Consider the following 23,302-nt stretch of genomic DNA (forward strand, 5'->3'; position numbering starts at 1 on the left):
GCCACGGCTCGGCTGTTTTGTTTCAAATCCGAGCTTTCGGTAAATGGACTGAACTTTTATAGCATCTTTCTAGTCAGATTCAGCAAGCTGCACTCTTAAAACGTCCATATAGCGTCCCTGTATGCGTTTCTTTTAATAATGCGCTTTTTGATTTACAGAGTCCTTTTCTCAGATTTTTTTAAAAATTCATTAAAATATTGTAAGTTCATAAAATTATATATATATATAATATATATATAATTTTATTTTCAAGATTATTCAGCTTGACTATTTTGGTCCCCTGTGGCAAAAATGAAATGTCTTGACTTTGGTCTAGACCATCAAATCCGACATAAAATTGTTTTATTTACTAATGAGAATCTTATGCTGTACTTGAGTTTTATTCACTTATCATTTATTTCCTATCATCCTTCATCAATCTAAACACTTTCTAGCTTCCGTCTCCTTTTCTACGCCAAATCCAAACACCAGAGGGAGCCACTCAAATCCACATCTGCTTCCACACCCCTGCATTCAACCTTAAACAAATTACCTTGAAGGTGAAGTTCAGATCTAGCATACTCCCTATGATTCAGACTTTGCTAAAAAAACAAAAAAAAACCCAACAACTATCAGGAATATGTGACTCTTGCAGAACATCCAGTTTATTTTTTAGTGAGAATTCAGATTAAAACGCATTCAGTAGGATAAGACTTTCTTGCCATGAGGCATTTTCTGTATCACCTTGTTTCCTGGGAGTCTGTAAATTTCCATCATATTCCTGGAGCAGCCCACACACAGAGGCTTAGTTTTGACCCAGAGGATGGAGCACAATAAATGTTCTCAGCCTTAAAATGCTCCCACACCTCTGCAGGTGCCCCGCAGCTCATCCAAATTCACTGTCACCCATTAAAACAGCAAATGGATGTTATGAACAACAGCTGAAGGGCCCAAATACATGCAAAAATGATGGGTGAATAATTACACTCTTTTTGTTCTTGTTTTAATTTACACATCACAAATAGATTTCAACATTTAAGCTGAAAAAGTTGAATTTAGTAAGAAAAACACAATAATCACAACTAACTGAGTTACTCTGAAAAAAAATTAAGGTGTTTTGTTGTTTTTTGGGGGGAAGGGGGTTGTGCCAGGTTCTGTGGGCCCGGGTGACTCAGCTTCTATCAACACCAAAGAGCCCGAGCCTTTCTTCCCTTTCGGACTCCATTATAATGTCATCGGAATTACATGCCTGCTCCATTATAGTGATCAGATAAATCATCAGAATGGAGGACTTTCAGCACAGTCTTGCTGCTCATCACGGTGGGCAGATGTTAACATTAAGCCCCCTGAAAGCAGTGGGGAAAGGGGAACTCTAATATGCATAATCCTGCCTCCTGATGTTCCCATCAAGAGACTCAGAGTGTGATGCACATTATTCCACCAAAGCCCTTCAACACGGAGAGCAGGATCTTTCCCCAGGTTCCTCCCTAAGCCTGACTGTTGTGTGTTCTTGATAACTAGGCGAGAGTGATATCAAAGGAACAAAGCTTCTGTGATCACTATTAGCTGCAGCAACCAGACTCCTTCTTTTGTTTTGTTCTTTTGCCCATTTTGTCCACAGGCACAGAGCCCATGAGGGCCCTGTTTACATGTAGAGAAAAGTCGCTCACCTCTGTTCTGCCTTTTTGACGCTCTAATAAAACGGGGGGTTGGGTGTTTTTTCCACAGCCTGGAAACTGCAACGAGCTGTCAAATGACTTCTGCTGCTCTGATTTAAATAGCTCTGTATTCTAATGATGCTTCAACAAGTTCATTAGGCGGGAAAAGGAAACTGAGCCACGCTCATGCAGGATGTGAAAGAGAAACAGAAGAATTGATTTTTATTTAAGACGTCCCAGACAAAGTGAAAAAAGTACTTTGGAGCAGTGATTACCTCCTAAGCTTGTTGTGTTGCAATGGGGAACGCGGTAAAACGTGTTGCGTGTTAGTCTTTAAACATATGTGTGAATAAAGCGATTATAATAGTGCATTATCTATCTTAACTGTTACGTACAGAAATAGAAATTCACCCTTATCTTAATGAACATCAAATCATTTCTATTTATAAGTATAAACAAGCCTACTTAATAATACATTTTAATGATATCATTTTTTCTTCTTTGTTTAACTGAAAATAATTACAAACCTAAATCCGCCAAGAGCATGGATAGGATTCTTTTGTTCTTTATGATGTGCTCTTTATTTTCTTTTTCTCTTCTTCAGAAGTGAGTGTTGCATTGTGGTGCAGGTGTTAGAGCGCTGCTGTTTCGCAGCAAAAAAAAAAATATTTTAGGGGTTCAAATCCCTGACTAAGTTCCTTCTGCTCTCCCCCTGCATGTGTGAGTACTCAGTGTTTTGTCTTTCCACAGATATGCCACCGGTTTAAATTTCTCTTAGTGTGAGCATGTGCATTCTCTGTGTTGACCTCTGACAGTCAGATGGCCTACCAGCCCTCAATATTAAACTGTATAGATGGTAAGTTAATATAATTTGTGCTTTTCTAGCAGCCAATCATATGCATACCACAAGGTTCACTGTCTAGTCCAGGAGCTATCGACATCTTGACAAGAGGATCTGGAATTGAGCACACAACTTTCCATTTGCTCTAGCCGTTATTCGTCCCATTTTTAACTAATTTACTAATCACATTGAAAGGAAGCAAATTGAAAACAGTAAGTAAATAAGCACTGGTCCAAATCAAACAGTGCACAAAGTGCTTAATGTGTAAAAGGTTTAACAAGCCATTCAAAGCATCTCGGTGTTCAGTTGTGACGATTTTTTTTTTATTTTTAGCTTTACCTTGAAAAAATGTTTGTCCGAATGAACCGCTGTGCTGTTTTTGAAGCTGCAACTGCTGTAAGATGGCAGCGGTCTGCGTTCGCCTTGGCCCCGGTCTGTCTGCCCATTAGATGGAAAACTAGTTAGAAAATGCCAAACTCGTGCCAAGAAAGACATGAGGAGGCCTGGAAGAATGTAGCTTGAGTGATCCAATGAAAAATGAGCAACTCAAATGGAGGTGTTAAGATTATATGGACAAGCTAGAGGACGTGTTCTGGTCCAGCAGCTTCACTCTGAGATGTTCTGAGAAGCAAGAGGCTATTTGTGAGCAGCAGCTCTCAGAAGTCCGACACTTGTGAGGACGTGCCTCAGCATTTAATATCATTAGGTCCCAGAGAAACTTCTCCAGTTTGACCTGCGTATTGTTAATTATTTCTGGATTCTGAACTTTCTCACTGAGAAACTTGGACCTGTTTGCGTTGCAGAAGAACATCCTCCATTCCATCGCAGTGAGCTTTCAGAAGCCTCGACTTTCATATAGTCCTTAAAAAGTGTTAATTATTCATATTTCTTCAGGCTTTCTGAAGGTTTTTTACAGTTTTTGTGTAGACATGGCTGCTTTCCTCTTCATTTTTAGTATGTGTCTTCTCAGAATAGCATGCAGAATTGAAAAATAAACTTGAAACAACTTCAGTCATTTTTTTTCCATTTTACTTTCAACTTTGCATCTGAGTTTCTCTCAAATATTCCCTCTATAAATAGTAACATAAATTATTGCAATCGACATTTTTGTTTATTTTAAGTGATTGACAGAGTTAAGAAATTTTCATACTGATTATTTCATTAAACAACCCTGCTTATTGCATGTTGGTTCTATTACTCACTGCACTCGTATCTTTTACTGCCTTTCTGATAGCACAGAGTAGTTACTGTTTTTGTTTGACTCGATCCAAGGGCAACATCTTTATCTGCTATGCAGCAAATTAAAATTATATTGAGGTGTGATGCTATCCTACCCAGGTTACAGTGTGTTGCCATTGTATCTGTTCAGTTTCTTCAGGCAACAGGTAGGCTTTTCTTTTAATTAAAAATAAATTTAAACTGGAATCTTGATCTCAGAGTCAAACTTTTATTTAATTAGACTCACTGTACCTAAACTATCAATGCCTCTTTACCGTTTTCAGATTTTGTCACATTATAACCACTAAATTAATCGTATTTTATTTTGATCTTATTGTGAAAGACTGACTAAAAGCAGTGCGTTAATACACGTCAGGGGAAGGAAATGATGCGTGGTCTTCTAAATATTTTACAAGTAGCGGTGCCCTTCTGTGTTCATTGTGAAAACCTTGCTGTCGCTGATTGCATATTCCCTGCAATCACAGCAGTAATCTTTTTGGGAATGGCACATTTATAGAATTAAATTTTTGCTGATTCATCTTTGCAAATTTGCTCCAGTTCAGTCAGACTACTCAGTTAAACACTGAAAACAAACATATTTTCAGCTTGGCTTGGCTCTGGACTTTAACTTGACCATTTCAATACATGAAGACTATTTTAAAAAATCATTCAAAAATGAACTATGACTGTATTTTTAGTGTTGCTATCTTGGCGTAAAATGAACATATATTTCAGTTTCAAATCATCTGAGGCACAAGCAGGTTTTTCTTCTAGAATTTGTCCTGTTTTTAGCCACTTTTTCCTCATCAATACTTACCATTCTCCCACTCTGTTCATACTGAAGATAATCATCCTCCCACCATTTATGCTGCCACCTCAATGTTTCAGCATTGTTTGTGGGCAGTTGTAGCTTTTTAAGATCACAAAGCATTCAACATCTGAGCAAAAAGGTTCAGCTACAGTCTCATCTGACCAGAGCACGTTTGCAGTGTCACCTGTAGAATCTGTGGCAAACTTTAGATTTGTCCTCTTGTGGTTTTAAGCAATTGCATCAGTTTTAAACTTTCTGAAAGGCCAAACGGTGAAGCAAACAACCAATAGTTAACCTGCTGACAGATCCTCCAACGGACCGTGGCTCTCCTCTTGGCTGCTTGTCTCTTTCTGTGGCCTGCCTGCTAAATGACAAGCCAGATCTTTGTTGGCTTGTGATTGTGCCGTGCTTTTTCACACTTTTAGGATTATACTCTGAGATGTTCAATATTTGTTCATCACTTTACTCGGCTTTAGCCTTATACACAACTTCATCCATTATTGTTGAAGGACGAACAATAGACCTTCTGTCTTCCTTGGTCTTCATGATGCTGTTTGTTCATTTATGTTCTCAAACTGCTTGTTCTGTACTGAGTTGGGCACAATTAATTTCATATTATTCTTTTAAATGATTGTTTATTTTTTCACCAAATTCAATTGCCGACCAAAATTTTAGTAATAATAATAATAATAATAATAATAATAATAATAATAATAATAATAATAATAATAATAATAATAATAATAATAGTAATACCTCAGCCATACAGGGGAAAAAAACCCCCATCTTGAAATAGAAACAGTATATTGGCAATATCAACATCCTGCAGAGAGCTCCAGCCTCACTCACCGTATGTTTTATTCATAGTTTTAACCTTCATATAATGTAATTTGGCTACCGGTTCGGGCCACACCCTTACAGCGGTCTGAAAATAAATAAATAAATAAATAAATAATAATAATATTTTTTTAAAAAAAAGAGCTAAAAATCACGTCAATTGGTCTCTTCGCGCAGTCGTCACTCCTCGTCGTCCCTCCTCCTCCTTGTCTCCTCCGGGCAGCAGACGTATATAAACACGGCTGATCCATCTTCCTCCAGCTTACCCAGTAACATCACGATAACCATTACGTGGAGCTCAGATGGGAGGGCTCAGATTGTGGCTGATTTCTGTAAGAAAGAGAAGCTGGGGGAGAGAGAGAAAAAAAAGCGCAAACAGTAAAACAGCTCCAGCCTCGGATGCTCAGGGGTTCGTCGGAATAATTGAATGGTGAGTATATCATTGTTTTTATTGTGATTTATTCCACTGAAACAGCCCGGTTTGCTTCTTTTAACCGCTGAAACTGTCGTCTTTTTAATTTTTATATATTCGACCAAACGCGATTAAAATCAGTTTGCTACCAAAAGGGGAGGGGGGGGGAAGTAAAAACGCTGAAAGCGTCTTATATCGATATGAAATCACAACCTCTCCTTCCTGCCTCGCGTGAAGAAAAAGTGTTTATCGTGTCGTCATGTGTAGCTGTGATTTGAGACGGAGGAGGGGGAAAAAAGAGGAAAAAATAGGCAAACAAACATACAAACACTTCCAAACCGCGGCACATTTTATAATCCCAGACAGGAGAGATGTGTTGGCCCATTTTTTGAGCCTCCTGAGAGAAAAGTTGGGTGCAGCAACAGGTGGCTTGTTGTCTCTTTTCTTCCCGGGCCGAGGCGAGGAGCTGAGGAGGAGATGGAGGAATAGTAGGGCGTCATTCAGCACCGAGACACTGGACAGCTCCCACGTCTGTGGCCAATCATTCCCCTCCCTCCAAGCTGCCGATCCGGTGGGAATAACAGCTTCATCTGGGAGTTATTTTTTCCACATTGTTTAGACTTATTGCTGGTCACCGTAGCACGTCCATTGATTACATGACCTAGCTTAAAAATCAAATGGATTCTTTTTGAGCAGATGTTTTCCTTCTTCCAAGGAAGTTGCCTAATTTACTTTAAATCGACACCAAAAAACAAATAAGTTGGTTAGTCTTATAGATTATCTCTGAACAGGTTTTTCCTTTTCGTACAAATAGTCTCTTTTTCTCTGGTTTGCACTCAAGGACCCCCTCCACCCTCCCCTTTTACCCTCTTGCCTCACTTCCTTCCTCTTGCTAAACTGGCCCCTATCTTCCCATCCCCCCACTCCCACTCACTCCCAGTCTTGTTGCATAGCTACCAGCTCAAACACATACTGGGGATGCAGGACATTCTCCACGTCTGTTCTCTCTCTTTCGGTCCAAATGTGTCCTGGTAGACAGAGGAGCACACACACACACAAAAAACCCTCCACGAGCTTTCAGCTGTGTACCGTGTAAGATTTCTGTGCTGTGATCCGCTTTCTCTGTTTCCGTGTCCCACCACCCCTCCTCGCAACCCCCAGCACCCCTCCTGTCTCGCTCTTTTGAGAGGAGCTGAAAGGTTGGCATTAAAACAACAAAGGAAGGATGGAATGTCAACAGGCTTCAGAGAGAAATAGGTTGAGGGAAGCGCAGAGATGGATATTGCATGTACCATTTCCATCTGCGACTAAAGTTCACAACCTGACACGCTGGGAGCTCAGGCTCCGCAGCACCGCCGACACACGCTGTGTGCGGCAAATGCCTCTAATTCTTGAATCCACTCTGTGGCACACATGAAGCACCGGCTCCTTAATGAGAGACAAAAAAAAAAAACTGACTCAAGTTTCCCATCTCCTTGTTTTTTTCTTCTTCTTCTTTCAGCGCAGACCGAAGAACGATGAGAACGCAGTCAAGCCTGGGATGAAGTATTGGTGATGCTGAGTGGAAGACTAGTGATTTTGTTGTGACGCTCATCAAAGAACAACAAGTCCCAGTCTACCTCTCAGCACAAGCAAGTGCCCTTCAGTATGCACCACCTTTGCACCCCTGCACGCACAGTCGGCTCTGACGTTAATGACAAGATTTCCAGTTTTTTTTTTCACCAGCAAGCTGCCCTTTAAAATCCCCCTAAAACGCTCTGATTCAGTCCCTGCGCGAACCAGCATTCAGTAATGTTAATTACCGGCAAAATTGCAATCAAAAAGGATAATTTAGGCATGGTACTGAATCGTGTGGTGAAAGCTGCTCAGGGAAAAACTGTAATTATGTCATAAAGTGCCTTGTAAAAAAGAAAAAAAATACAGGGAAGCAGCTTTGTTCTATTGTATTCCTCCCGTTTCCAGACTGTGTATCTTTATGGCACATTGTTCCTGAAAATGTTCACAGATCATTTATTCAACTACCTCGGATGGAACGTGTATTTTCAGTTCGGTATAAAGTAAAATAAACCCTTAAAAGTTTTATGTGTGTTCCAGATGTTTTTTTCACGTCAGCACCAACACTATCGCAACAGGATTATCCAAGGAGACCCAACTGGAAGGTTTCATGTGCATTTAAATGTGGAATCAGGCATTTTATCTAAAGGAGACCTGAGCTGTAGTCATGGGTTCACTTTACACATCCCTTAGACATACAATACAGTAGATCACACATCTCTAGGAGGGCCCATTGTGAACTGAGGAAACAGTCTTTCCTGTGCTTCAAAGTTGGAAATTATCAAGCTGTAAAACTAAAATTCACAGATTTGGTGAGAAGATGTACAACCACCAGAATAAGACATCAGAATGTGTGAATATAAACATGAGCAAGTCATGGACATATTAGCCAGAGAAAGTAAAAGGCAATGAAGATATAGAACAAGTCTTATTTTTGTTACCTTTGTTGTTCCACACTGCCAGTATTCAGTCTGCACATGAGGCCTACAGTAAGGTTACATCAATATCTGTAAACAGACTTGAGCAAACATCAGATATCTGCTGAAGATAAGAAGCAGAGCAGACGCGTTGCGATCTTTACTCTAGTGAACACGATCGCCTTTTAACCTTGCTTAATGTTAAAAATTGTAAAGAGATGACACCCAGTGAACAGGAAAAAACATATATTATGTGGCAGGTAGATGTTTAAAAGAGTCTACTCATCCCACTTTGCAAAAATACATCATGTACTCGTCTACCATAAAGCTACCAGGGATGAAAAAGGAACAAAGGAGCAGCCTAAATACACAAAATCCTCATTCCTGAATGAGCTATGGCTTGAGGCTATAGAGATTAATTTGAAAACATACCACATATACTTTACCTTTGCTCGTTACCAGGAAACCTGCATGACTGAGCTGACAGTATCCCAGTCTTTGTTATCCCTAATGAACATGGTACCAAACCCGCTTTTACTGACCAGGAGACATGCACTTCTACTACAACCTAATAAATCCTAAACATTTGGGGTTGATTTATTGAAATCTAAAGCTAAGAGGAGCCAAATACAAGCAACATTTGAACAATAAAAGGCCATCATCTCCAGTGAGACTGAAGGCTAAACTCAGCCGCTCTCTGAGGTCGACCCCTGTCAGCGCCTTCAGCTCGTTTCACTAATAAAAGCTCGCAATGATAGAATTAAAAATGGGTCTCAGCAGCGTCTCCTGCACACTGCACGCTGTAAGTCTCCAGATTGGCAGCATCCTGGTTTTTCATATAAAAAAAAAAAAAAACAGGGACTGGCTTCCGTTGCTAAGCAACACAAAAGAGTCAAGTGCATTTGTTTATCGGCCAATAAGAACGCGAGCAAAGTTTCAAGGTTTTTGAGGAAGACCCTGTAATAATAAGATAGAAAAGAGGAGGAGAACTGTTCCGTAGAAAGCTTTCATATCCAGCCTGTGAATGTATAGATGCGTGTATATACATATACATATGTATCACTAAGAATAATGCATTAAGACCATCTATCCTTTTTAAGTATACTATTTTTATTGCAGGAATTGACATTTGCAAATGTGCAGCAAAATTTGTTGCATGATATCATTTAAAAAAGGCAGATTTACCTCTAATATTCATGTATCTCTTTGGTGATTGATAAGATTTGCTATATACTTTTGAAGAATCAAAAAATAAAAAGGGGAGAAAAGTCAGTAATTCCTGCGACAGACTGGCGACCTGTCCAGGGTGTACCCCGCCTCTCGCCCGAAATGTTCACTGGAGACAGGCACCAGCACCTCTCCTGACCCTGCTAGGGACAAGGGTGTTAGAAAATGGATGGACTGATGGATGGGTCAGTAATGCAGTAATAGTTAAAGTCATGCCACAATATTTCATTTGGAAAGGTCCTAATTCTGACTTGGCCACTCCCAAACCTTCACTTTCTCCTTAAGGATTTTCCAGTAGAGAGCAGAGTTTGATGGCTACGTCAGTTACAGCAATTCATCCACAAACCATCACAGTATCACCTCCATGTTGAACAGTCAGTACAATGGACTTTTTCTAAGATAGTGTGTTCACTCTTCCATCACCGGCTAAAATGTTCCACTTTATTCTGACACGTCTACGCAATATTTCCCCAAATGTCTCTGAGATTATCAACATTTTTTTGACATATTTTAGTAAATGTGACTAAAATGTGACTTCCACCTTGAAAAGCTCCAGGAATCCCATTTTTGCTCAATCTCTTGTGAGGCTTGCAGTGCTTAGATGTTGTTCTGGGTTCATTTATGACCTCCTGGATGAATCTTCGATGTGCTCTTACCGTACCAGTTTTGTTATGCCTGCCATCAACAAGAAGGTTTTGGATAATAAGTTCATGATGGTTCACTGAAGTCTCAAAGTTCCCTTTGGAAGCCATCCCAAAGAGATTCATTTGTTTCTCTCCTGTTCTCGAATTTCTTTAGATCAGAGCATCATATGTAGATTTTTTTAGATCTTTTTGCCTACTTCATGTTGTCAGGTAGGTCCTGTTTAATCAATTTCATTATTCCATAGATGCTGCAGTAATCAAACCTGTGTGGCTAGTAAAACTGAACCCCTAAAAGTTTGGGTAATCACAGTTAATCCAAAATAATCTGACTGCGGCTCAGTGGTCGAGTAGGTCTCTTACAATTGGGAGGTTGTAGGTTCAATTCCAGCTTTCTCCTGTCACATGTTGATGTTCCCCTCGACAAGGCACATAACCGTATGCTGCCTGCCTATAAATGTCTTCATGTTTGTGAGTGTGAATGCATTTGTAGTGTAAAGTGCTTAAAGATGTGATTAAGACTGAAATAGGTGCTACATAATTTTAATCCATTTACCATGGGGGTCAATTATGTGCTGACAGTGGGGCTTTTTAGTTTGGATAATTACTTGAAAGACGTATTTTGCATTTTCACAGTTCATCGTGAAAAAAAGGAAGAAAAGAAGAAATCTGTTAGACTTTTTCACAGCACAGCACAAATGGATCTTCTTTTTTTTGTTGTTTTGTTTTGTCTCAAGTACAACTCAGTGTTGTGAGACTCAGACACAAAAGACAGAGCCACAGTCGAAGATATGCGTGTAATTATGATGTCTAAACAATAAAAGCTGTTGCTAAGAGCTCTGGCAGATGGCTTCGTGAGAAAAGGCAACACTAGTAACTAGTGATGGATGTGTAAAGGGAAGTGCACAACAGGTGACAAAATTACATCATGCACATTCACAAGAGCGCAGACCTTCGGCAACCCGTGTGCTCCCTGCTTGTTTTCATAACTATCTGGGCGTACGGCCTGGTGTGATGGTATGCCAACTGTTCCCCGATGTCTGCACTGGCACCCGTCGCCAAAGCCCCTGGCACCCAGTAGAGACTCCGGGGGCGGGAAGAGGCAGTCAGCATGTGGCTACATGTGAGATCAGGGAGATCAGGAATCGGGCGAGAACATGTCGACATTAAAGCGGGGCTGACATTTGATCAGCAGAACAACACTGTTATCAAACGGGGAGCTCCTCTGAAATGGCAGATTGCGTGCGATGTTAAATCAGGACAAATATCTGAGCCAGGTCATTTCTAATAACGCTCTGTTAGTCACAGGAGTTTTACTAATAACGGTCGAGCTTTCCTGATCAAACATGAGCTGCAGTCAGCACTAAATGCTGCTGGTTTTCAAAATGTTTTCAAGCGACTCCATTGCTAAAATAACTTCAGTGGCTCCTGGTAGACAATGGAGAGCATTTCAAGATCAACATCTCTGGACGACTACACCTCTGACCCCATTAGTGAACCCATGACTCCGAGACTTTGGAGTTCCCTTCCTTTGACTCTCAGATCCTTGCAGAAGTGGTTCTGATTTACTACAGTGGGTACACAACGGGCTATATTGGAACCTTTTTCCCTTTCAAACTGTATCTTCTGTGGTATGAATTCAACAGGACCTGAATAACATAACTGAGATTTTCGTTCACATTGACTTGGTTGAAACATTTATGACAGTCAACCCACAACCTTTGCATATGGAGTACAGACCTCACTATCTCCCAGTCCAATAGAGATTGAGTGGGAACAGTAAATATGCAAACTGGCTCCCTGAGAGTCAGACGGCCCATATTTGATCCAATAAAGCTCTTTTTTTCAGCACCATTGTGGCATGTTTGGTGCTGAAAGTGGACAGAGCAACGCTGATTCTAAAACTTCATTTCCCTTGGTTTCATAACCTTGTTTTGCATAAAAATTTACGAATAAGAACTTAGAACTAGGGATTAAAATCCAATAAAATAACAAACAAAAAAGTTAATATTTTTTATTATTTAATCATTTTAATTTTGTTCTGAGTGCTTCTTTCTTCATTAATAAGCTTTTGGTTATCAGGTAGCCTGTGGAACAATTAGCCAGTCGTTGTATATTTGTCTTGTGTACGTTTCTTTTGTTTGATTATTACATGTTATTTCTGGAATTTATCGATCAGTATCCAATGATCTTTTTGATTTTGCTGAAAGGATAACCACCTTTTTTTTATTAATTTATATTATACAGCAAATGTCCAGATTCTTCTTTATATGTGATAAATGGAAAACATTTATATTTCACATTGATTTTGAATACATTTTAGGACTGACTGCTCTATGAACATTAATGTGATTTAACCTACCTTAATATCGCCACTCAGAGAACAAATAAAAACCGTGAAAGCTAAGAAAGGTATACAATTCAACAAAGCAAGACATTGAAACAGAAAAAGTATAATATATATCAAGTGCACAAGTGAAATGACAAGGAGGATTTATATGGACTGCAGGTACATAAAATCTATTCAAGGTCCCACAATGTATTCAAGCTGAAAGCCAGAGAAAAGAAAAGAATCTTTCTCAGAGATTTAAATGGATCTATACTCAAAGCAGTGCATACGGGGGAGGAATATTTTTCCATAGTCTTGAAACAGCTGCTGGAAAAACTCGATCAGCCCTGCAACCTAATATGGATCTTGGAAAAAGAGAAAACGCCCGGTCCTACAGGTGTTTCGATGTCGAGAAGATCACATAAAAAAAAAGGAGGATAAACCATGAACCATGAAATTAAGTAAGAAACGTTGAAAATCAATGTAGAACAGAAAGTCCAGGCAAAAATTGGACATTTATATCAGTTTATAGCCTGCTGTGTGCGAAGAGTTTCAAAAATGCCGCATCGAGGACCGAGCTACCCTGACACACAAAGCACAACAGCTAAGACCTGCGGTAATAAAAGCACAAATAAATCTTTTCAAGGTCAGTGAAAGCAAAAACACATTCATTTTACATGTCTTATCTTTTTATCCAAGTTACTAGAGATGTCAGGTCTCACACCCAAATTCATAACAGCGGAACAAATGACAGCAAAAAGACTAAAATAATTTCTCATGTAAAATTATTGGGCCGTCTTGCTAGTTAAGATTGAGAAAGTTTACCTTTTTGTATATCTTAATTTTATTTATTGGTTTCAATGTTTTACAACAAAACAATTTAACAAAAATGAGCTTCTCAAAAACATAGTCGCAAGAGGGGATACAGAATAAAGAACAAATGACCCAAATCATCCCTGAGGAACCCCAAAACTGAAAGCAGCAACAGAATTTCTTTTTATTTTTTATTTTTTTGTAAAAGGACCCAAATACAGAGTAGGGGTTCAGAATGGTTGTAAGCAGAGTACTTTATAAAGTAAAAGAATGTACAGCAGAAATGCACTAAGATTAGTTCATAAACAAGGGGGGAAACAGACCACATGAGACAAAAGAATCCATCAGGAAATCTAGAGAAGAACCCATAAGGCTAAACCTTGTAATAATGAACTAACTGTGGCAAGACCTTTTAAGAGATAACAAAGAACACAAATACAAATGAAAATCAAAACCCAAGCACTAAAGGATTGTGACATAGAACAGGTACAGTCTCTTTAGGGAACAGATAAACTTGGGTCTGTCAGGAACTAGTAATTTTGTTTCTTTGTTTGATAGTTTTGTTTGATTCTGGAACCAGGTGTTCCAGTATCAAACAAAAGGAACAAACTTCATCAAGCAGGTTTACCAAATGTGAATCTGGTTATAATGATCCACATCCCCAAACGGGTCTAAAAGCATTTGAAAAAGCAGAGTTCCCTGTGCAAGGCATCAAAGTAGAGTAATTAAGCCCCGCTAAAAGAGCTGGTTCAGTGTTACGGTGTGATTTAGGGCTGTTTCTCTGTGTTAATTTTATTGGCCTTTAAAAGCTGAAGCTAATTAGGAATTTGATTAAAATGAGCATCAAAAGCGTTTTGTAGCAGACGCCAGGATAACTCTGACTAGTATATACTTGACTTTTAAAGCACAACACAGACAGGATATTATTTTATTGTTTGGTAGCCTGGCTAAGAGGTTTTGCTAGCTCTACACTTAAAATATAATAAAAACACAATACTAATAATATTAATTTTGAACACTAATTGCACCCAGGTACTAGGTTAATTATTCTCTCTCTTGCTCGGGTGGGCATGACAAGACACTGGCTTTGACTTTATTTTGTCTAAAGCGTGCAGGTCATAAGCTGTTGGCAACATCTGCTAGTTTTCTAGAGGAATAGTTTTAAAAAATTGGGGATATAAAGCAAAAAAGTATGAGATATTAGGGGGAGCCTGATAAAACTTTTGCAATATTTGATCTATAGGTGTTATAGAAAATGAAAGGCTTGATTAAGCAGACAAAAATAGCATTCACTAAGTGTACAAGGTGTCCTTTCTTACTCGGCTTGAAAGTGACAATTGTTTGCTTTAATCAGCGATAGTTGACGGTCTTCCACTGTTATTTTGTGGGTCATAAGCTGAATCTGCTACTACAGACAACCATAGAGTTGGCTATAATTTAACATCTTACCTCAGGATATCAGAATGACCTGTAATTTTTCAAGTGCCGTGATTAAATGTCACTTAGTCATGCACTGTGATTTAGGAGAAAAATACCTTCAAAAGTAATTAAAGTGCCTTAAGTGCAGTGGAGGAAAATTAGATATTTTTGAGGAAAGTGTACAGCTTCAAAATGTATGCACGAACAAAAGGTGGTTTGTTACCATTTCTATACTTAACAAGAAGGCAAAAGATAAAAATTAAACTACTCCTGTACAGGTACTCCATTCATAAAAGTGCATGCATCAGATTTACATGCATCGTTGATTCCTAGTTGCGTTATTCACAGTTTTGCTGCTTTCAGTGAGAGATTATATCGACGCAAGAAAAGAAGAATTTATTTCAGGGGATTCTTGAACACCTTTATTCTAAATCACTGCAGGCGGTGTCATACAACATAACTTAGCATCTAGTTTAAGTTTCACGTTATGTAAAAAATACGCTAATGTAGAGAAAAGCAGAATATTAACGGGATGTTTTAAAGTAAACTCCACGCTAAAGGTGTTTTTCTTGAGGAAAGTGACTATTGCATATTTTTATCACCTTTATTGAAATGATGCCTCTTTATTTCTTACCAATTCTATTTTAACGTAATGACTGACGTGCAATTTCTGACCAAATTATCTTGTTATTGAACTACAGCAGCTCCTGTCTCATGGTTTACTTAAGCGGTCTCTTAAATACCAAAAGAAAAAGGCCAATCAATTAAATCAGCCAGTCAATCAATCAATCAGTCAGTCAATTGAGCAGGACCAGTTTACCAGTAAAACACAATTAAAAGTCAGAAATGGAAGAGAAAAGATCTCACACGGCTTCCTCATTGACTGAACACTAGTCTGTCTACCAACGGAGATCTATTTATACTAAAAGATCAAGCTGAACTGTTCCTCAGATATTATGAATGCATTTTTAAACCCAGTAACCTCTGATGAATCTGTCCTTCAATGTTCTTTTTACTCTGATGGAACAAGCTACAGTAAGGTTGAATCTCTGATTGAAACTCCGCTCCAAGTGCCTTGAAGAAAATAATAACTTTCAGGAGGCTCGAGTCAATATCTGATGAACTCCTAAAATGCTTTTTTTTTTTTTTTTTCATAAGACAAGGAATGTTTCAAGTTGAGTGTTTTGGTAAAAATGAACTGAAGCAACATTTCTGATTAAATATATAAATGAGTGTCTGAACCCATTTATCGTCATTTCAGCAGCGAAATCCTAAAGGCCAAGGAGAGATCTCTCTTCATCTCTGTATAAGAGAAAGCTTTATCACTTTATGTTGGACAACATAAACAATGGCTCGACGTTAGTTTTTAAAAATGTGCAATTTATGATATACAGTGTACACAGTAATTATTTGAGGACTTGAAAATCTCAGAATACAGTTTGGTATTAAGTCAGTAGTCAAAAACAGGAGTAAGCAGCATGAACTTAAAATTTTATCGCAAAATGTTGTGGGATTATTGTGACGATAAAGATTATGATAAAATATTATTCATTACTTATTTTAGGTATCTGTATGGCTGTGACTGCATGGCACCGCAAGCACAAATATTGTTCTTGAAAAATATTCCAGTTTGAAATTGGCTTCTTTTTGAAGCTCTGACTTAAAAGTGTGATTTTTTCAGTAAACTATTCACATTAACCACATCTGATCATATTTTCGGATTTACTGATACTTATTGATGTTCTCGTGGAACAAACAGTTGAGAAAAGAGCAAAAGCAACATTTCTGATCATACCGTTTGTTTTTATAAATTTACCATCAATTTATCATAACAAAAACATCAAAATTCTTATAAGAAATTTTTAACAATAAATAATAAATGGTACTATAAATGCCCACCCCTAGTGAAAAAGTGTACCTATTTCTGTAATTTAATTCAAAACATGAATATTGTGTGCTATCTGGATTCTTTAAGCACAAAGTGACGTACAGCTGAATCGGATGCGAACACACACTGTGTAAAAAAACTATTTACAACATGGTAATACATCATTCTACCAACGCAAATTTCTACTTAATGTGTTTGACATCACAGGTGAATTTTATGTCATCAAAACAATCTTGTAGATTATTCTGCAGTCTGAGGAACTTCATGTAATCGTCACTAATAACCTGAGCTAACGCCTCAGAAGCCCAGAGTTGCAGAAAAATCAAAAAAATATTTAATAAAAAGTAGGTACTCCTAGCTCACCTAAAGGAGGTGTGATTCGATGTTAGAAAGTGAGAAAATAAATATGTATGTTAACATTAACTGCATATTTTAAGCATACTTTTACAGGGATTCACTCACCGTTGTACAATTAAACACCCACATGAAATAACTAAACATCCATCCATACCAGAAACATTTATCAATAAACACAACAGGCTTTAAATCATATGTTTATGTTCTTAAAAATGTTTAATTATATTTACAGAACAAAAACATAGTCAGGATCACATTGAGTAGTATTTCTTCTTTTTTTTTTGGCAAATAATAAAGATGCAAGTTAAAAATACTAAGCAATGTAAGTAGCCAAATCCCACTAGATAGTGTGCAGCACAAACAATTTGAAACAGCCCCACATGAACAACAGTAATTTTGATACAAGATCATAGTGTAGAAAACATGGTTTGCATAATGAAACTAAACAGAAATATGATACATAATTTTTACTTTTTCTTTTTTAAAGATCACACCGTTTTCTATTCACAATGTGAGACACAGTCTCATGAATGCCGTCACACTTCAACAACAACAACAAAAAAAATGGATGGAGAAAACAAGAACAGTAGTTAAATGAATATTACTCCGATATTGAACAAACTGAGGCTGACTCGGTGCCATAAAGCACGGCCGAGTTCTCGTTTTGGTACCAGCAGCAAGGCAAAGGTGCACCACGTGAAAATAAATAAGTGAAATGAAATCAAGAGTGAAACACAGATGGATAAGCAGGAAAATAAACTTTTCTTTGTTTGATTGAGACTGGAGTTTTGGAGTTGAAATAAAGAAGTTTGATTTAACTAAAACACATGTCTAACGCCACAGGTCTGAGACATGACTTATTTACATTGAAAAATATGTAAGTAATATATTAAGTTAAACTTGAAAATTAATAGTAATAATCTTTTTTTTTTTAAAGTAAGCAATGTTGTAAAGCAAGAGTAAAGCAAGTAGGCAAAGGAGAAGAAAAGTCTTGGGGTTTTGAAGTTGGACATTTCTCCTCCTGCTGCAGAAAAAAAAACGTCCATCTTTAACACTTGAACAGGTAACGACGGACGAGAGCGAGCGACAGCCATGAGCACCGGCTGAAACGGGGACACAGTTTTTAGGTGGTCTTCACCAGGTCGTAGACATGAATGTGGACGTCGTCGTCGTATTTGATGTAATAAACGGTGGGCTTCGCCGGGACCTGGTAGATGACCAGCCCCGTTCTCTTCAGGCCGTTATCTGTCACGTACTCAACCTGTTTACCCACAAGGCTCTCTGGCTCCTCACCTGGCTTCCTGTCTGCCGGCAGCAGGTGTTTGTTCTCTGGAAGCAGATAAGAAAAAAAACAAACAAAAAAAAAAAACATCAGACCGGTACAACTGAAACATGCAGTTTATAGCAGTTTTCTACATTTGTGAAGTGTGTACCAACGCAAAGTAGCACAAAATTGCAAAGTGGAAAGAAAGCTGTTTTGGTGTTAAAGCTGTTTTTTTTTATTAAAAGTAAATAAATAAATAAAAACCTGACAATGCTAACTTGCATTTGGATCTAAAATACATTTGAAAAAAAAACAACACAGTTTGCTGCATATACAACTACACGTCCTTTGGTGCATGTCTCTACCAGCTTTGCATATCAAGACCGAAGCTTTCCACCCAGTTCTTTGCAAAGTAGCTCAAACTCAGCTGAATGAATAATGAGTATCTGCGCAAACAAATGTTTAACTTTTGCCCTAAATTCCTTAAGTTTTGGACTTTGACTTGGCAATTCTGACATAAATATGCTTTGACCTAAACCATTTTATTATATGGCTGTGTGTTTAGCCCAAGTTTTATTATCTTTTGCTGCCCCTAACTGGTTTCCTTCCAGAATTGCCCAATGTGTGTCTTCCTATCAACTCTCAACAGCATCCACGTCTCTGCTAACGAAGAACACAGCATGATGCTGCCATCACCATGTTTCACTGTGAGGATGTTGTGTTCAGGGTTTGTTTCAGTCGACGCAAAATTATTTTCATTTAGAACTTATAGTTTGATTTTATTCTCATCTGACCAAAGCACCTTCTTACATGTAACTGTCTGATCTCTACCTGGTTTCAGGCAAACTTTCTTTCTTTTAGATATTTTTTTTATTAGTAAATGACTCCAAAGCACTTTATACTAGTCAGTTATTCACCAATTAAGCAAGAATTACCACAGACCTCTTAGCTGTTATTTTGTTTAATACTTTCCTTGCTCAGCTTTGTAAGAAAAAAATAAATAACAGCAAAAGGTAATTTTCCTTTCAAGTCATAATTACATTTAACTTTGTGTTGCTGTGCCACATTAAATCCTTAAAAAAGCTGTGGTAGGAAAAATGAAAAAAATATGAAAAAGAACATAAGAAATAATTCTAAGCGAAAAATGTGCTAAACATGAACATGATGACAACAAGGCAGTAAAGTGATATTTTTTGACTCAGACTATTTAAATTCATTCTTTTCCCTGAACTCTAAACTGTTACAAAATGTCCTAAAACATTCAGTGCGATACCAGAGCGCTCTTTACTGTACCTGACTCCGGCAAGACACGGAGATCTCCGTCTTTGTAGTCGTCCCACAGCTGGTACATGTACAGCACCGGGTCCTTCTCGTAGGTGATGTAATACCAGTGGGTCATGATGGGGGCTCGGGACAGAACCATGCCCCGCCACTCGTTTTTCTCCCCGTCCTCCTTCTCGAACAGATGCTCCACCGCTCGACCCACAAGCTCCTCGGCCCCAGGAGGCACCTTGATCTTATTGTTTACTGCGACAGAGAGAGAAGTCACTTTAATGAGCCTGAAAGCTTTGTAGATCCAAAATAACTAATCGGTGCATAAAAATACCAACATCAGTTCAATATATTGAAAATTGCTTCATATTAGCTAATATCAGATTTTAAAAGTTGAGTTGAAATTGCTTCCCATCTTAGAAAAGCGAGAAGCTAAGTTGACATTCACTGTACAGTTTACTTGTCCGACACAGACGACAGGGTTTTCTAAGTCGGTCGGCATCAAATGATACATTTTTATAAACAGAAGTAAAAAAATAAAAAGGTAGATAGGTTTACAGTTACATTAATGCTTGCAATATAAAACTAAAAGATTCAGACTTGAACTACAACAGGCTCACCGACTTTCTCTGCCAAAACCTGCAGGTTGGACACCCGGTTGTCTTTGAAGAGCTCGATGCCGTAAATGCAGTCAAAGCCATCGTATTTGACCATGTAGAGGGAGTTGTTGACAGTGAGGCGCTCCAGGACTGTGCCTTTCCATTTGGTCACGTTGCCCTTTTCCCTCCAAGTGTGCTGGATCCTGCGGCCCAAGAGGTTATCCGGGTCCGGGCTCGAGGTCGACGCTGAGCTTTCACTCAGCTCTCCACTGCTACGCTTCCTTTAATCACAACAGAGCATATCTTTGTTTTAGGAAGTCAATTTAGGGAAAATTGACTTTTGATTGACTGTTATTGCAGAATCAACAGATCCAAATGCTTTTATGCATAAAATCACATTAAAGGCACAGATTGAATCCACATTAAACTTGGATTAAGGGCTTACGGTTTGTCTTTTTTTTAAAGAGTAATAGAGATGAAATTTATTTTAATTTTCTTGACTAAGGTCAATTTGTTCTTTTTTATCCTTGAAAGTGTTAATTTCACATGTCTCTTAAGATACCATGACTGCAAAAAGAAGGGGAAGTTAACTTAATTTTGCTATTGACAGAAATAACAATGTGCATGCAAAAACAACCACAAAAAACAAACCAAAACAAGTCAGTTTCAATCATGAACATGTCAAATGTTCATGAAAAGCTGCAAACAATTTGTTTGTGTTGTCTGCATGCATGCAACGCCTAGGGGTTTTCTCTCACTGCTAAACAGGCTCATACATGAGGTAAGATTTTATACAGAAGTAAAGTCATTCTTGAGGATTCAGTTTTCTTTACAGCACACTGAAATAGATAATCATGCTACTGCTCATGTGCTTCTGCTTGGATTAATAGAAAACATAGACTCAAGGAAATAAGTTGTCTATCTAGCTCCTGGAAGAAGAACATGTGCTAAAAATCGACTGATTTAATCAACCAGCTAAAGTATCCAGCACAAGATCCTGATTCTGTACAAAATTGGAAATAATTTTTACTTTGAACTGTCATTTTTGCTTTGATAAAGAAATTATTTATGAAAGAAAAAGTTTTATTTCAAGGCAAAAATATTAACTGTAGCTGTTTTTTTTCTTTACTTATTATTACTCTGATTATTTTAACATTATACATATATTTTTCTTTTTCTTTTCATCAACTTATTTTATCATCATTTTTGTACAGCACTGTGGTGCAGTTTTAAAGTGCTATGTAAATAAATTTGACATTTGAATGACAAAATAAAATGCTACATTAAAGAACGTGAGCCTTTTCTTGCTGAAACACTGTTACCTTTAACTCAAATTTCTTCTCCCTGCTGAAAAACTAAGGAAACATAAATCAAACATGGGTTTTTTGAACATTTTACAATAATATGTAAATTTTGTGTTTTCACTAAAGTTTCACTTCACATTATGAACTTGACATTCATAAATTTACCACCCACACAGGACAAAACAATCATGCATAGAAACATTCACACCTAAGCCCAACTTATTACACCAATTATCTTGGCAGTCATGCTTTTGGACTTTGGGAGGGAGTACCCAGAGAGAACCCGTGGATATAAGGAAAACATGAAAACCTCTAGCAGAAATACCTCTGGCTGAGATTTGAACCTAAAACCAGCTTGCTGAAAATCACAATGCTACCAACTGTTCCACACAGCAGCCCACATTACCTCTGATTATTTGAATTGGCAGGCAAGTCTTGCAAATTTGGATAACATCCCAATTAAGCTGTCAAATATTGTCAGTCATTTGAAAAGACATGTTTTTATTATAAGGCGGAATTGCTTGAGTTTAGCCTACCTGCCACGTTTCTTTGACATGTTTCCATAAATTCACACGGCCCTGTAAAACAATAACTAGGTTAGTTCAAAAATAAGTTTCGGAAAAATAATTCAAGCTCATAAAGTCACTGAGGAGAAAACCGCATTCAAAGTAGTTAAAGTGATCAAGTTAAGCCCAGCAGTTCAAGCTTAATCACCCGCAGATATGCAAAATATCAGAGGAAACCCGAGAACCGGATGTAAACAAGCAAACCACAGAGCTAACTACCTTGGTTTGAAGCTAACTACAGGTTACATATTCATGCTGCTAAGCATATGGCTATTAAATAACTTAGCACAGTGCTGCTAAATAAACACAACCGTGGTCATTCAAAAATAGAAAACCCACAGCATGTTCAACATGTAACAAAGTCAGACGACTAAAGTCCAGAGAGCGTTTGCGTCGCCACTTCCTGTAAAATACAACATACTTTACAGAAAGTGGTTTCTACATTGCTGCACATAAGCAGCTAGCCGAACAAAAGGAAACGCATCGCCATGTACGCGCTGGTTTTGCACCACTGCGACAGCGACTGCAACAACATGGAAACAAGAACCAGACAAAATGAATGAGCTGACAGCCTTTACCAGGACGACGGGTCAAATGTTCAAGAGCCGTCAGGAGAAGTCGTTTGTCCTGCCCGATCAATAATTTCACATGTGATTTGTCTTTGCTGAGCGGATTCCTCCACCTAACGTAGGCTACGCGGAAGCGACAATGTATTAGGAACTACAATTACCAGGAGGCTGCCGCAGCTCGCAAAGCCCTCTGGGAATGCTAGTTAGGAGAAGTTAGACATGATTTTTATCTTCTGCACCATCCATATTAAGTCTCCACTTGTACTTAATAATTTATCTTTTGAAAGGCCGCATTTTTTACAAGCTGGTTAAGCCTCTTCGGGCCTTCATCTTCAGCATCCTGTCTGTTTACACGCTGCATGAAAAGAACCATTTTTGTTCATATCATATCTGCAAACTCTGATGATCATCATCATTTAAAATGACCAAAAATATTTATATTTGCTCAAATCCAGAAAAACGAAAATTTGCTAAATTATTATTCTAAATCAAAGCCCTACATACATTTTCTTTTTATTTAGAATCACCTGACTTAGATCAAACTTTTCTGGGCATCCTTTTACAATAGTTTACTAGTTGAACTTTGGTCCATTCCTCCTCACATTTTCTATAGTGCTGAGATCAGGGCATTATGATGGCTGCTCTGAAATATGTTTCAATCTATTTTGAAACAGATTTTTCAGTTTGCGTAAGGCATCCTTAGAGTCATTTTGTTTTGGAAGAGCTATTTGCATCTGAGCTGAAGTGCCAGCATTTTGCATCAGTATTTCCAAACTGTTTTTTTCCTCATGATGCCAACTGTTTTGTGAAGCTCACCAAGTCCCTCC

At 38.1% G+C, this 23,302-nt stretch overlaps 1 protein-coding gene and 1 long non-coding RNA gene across 2 annotated transcripts; one reads left to right on the forward strand and one right to left on the reverse strand.

The window, feature by feature from the left end:
• Positions 1-5,590: 5,590 nt before the first annotated feature.
• On the forward strand, positions 5,591-7,836 carry LOC116721216 (uncharacterized). The gene is made up of 2 exons (XR_004339554.1): positions 5,591-5,774; positions 7,258-7,836. It is a non-coding gene; the product is annotated as an uncharacterized LOC116721216 (long non-coding RNA).
• A 9,259-nt stretch (positions 7,837-17,095) lies between these two features.
• On the reverse strand, positions 17,096-22,631 carry LOC116722109 (spindlin-1-like). The gene is made up of 5 exons (XM_032566251.1): positions 22,485-22,631; positions 21,877-21,918; positions 20,058-20,317; positions 19,459-19,692; positions 17,096-18,230 (listed from the first exon to the last, which is right to left on the reverse strand). Exons 2-5 carry the CDS (start codon positions 21,894-21,896, stop codon positions 18,025-18,027), a joined length of 720 nt encoding a protein of 239 aa, XP_032422142.1. The 5' UTR covers positions 21,897-21,918; positions 22,485-22,631; the 3' UTR covers positions 17,096-18,024.
• Positions 22,632-23,302: the final 671 nt, after the last annotated feature.

The sequence above is a fragment of the Xiphophorus hellerii genome, chromosome 6, assembly GCF_003331165.1.
Source record: "Xiphophorus hellerii strain 12219 chromosome 6, Xiphophorus_hellerii-4.1, whole genome shotgun sequence".
Taxonomy (NCBI): Eukaryota; Metazoa; Chordata; class Actinopteri; order Cyprinodontiformes; family Poeciliidae; genus Xiphophorus; species Xiphophorus hellerii.

Coding starts and splice junctions, on each gene's coding strand:
- LOC116722109 (XM_032566251.1), bottom strand. CDS start 21,896: ATGTCAAAGAAACGTGGCAG. Junction 20,318..21,876: donor ATGTCAAAGAAACGTGGCAG/GTAGGCTAAACT, acceptor TTGTGATTAAAG/GAAGCGTAGCAGTGGAGAGC. Junction 19,693..20,057: donor GGTTTTGGCAGAGAAAGTCG/GTGAGCCTGTTG, acceptor TCTCTGTCGCAG/TAAACAATAAGATCAAGGTG.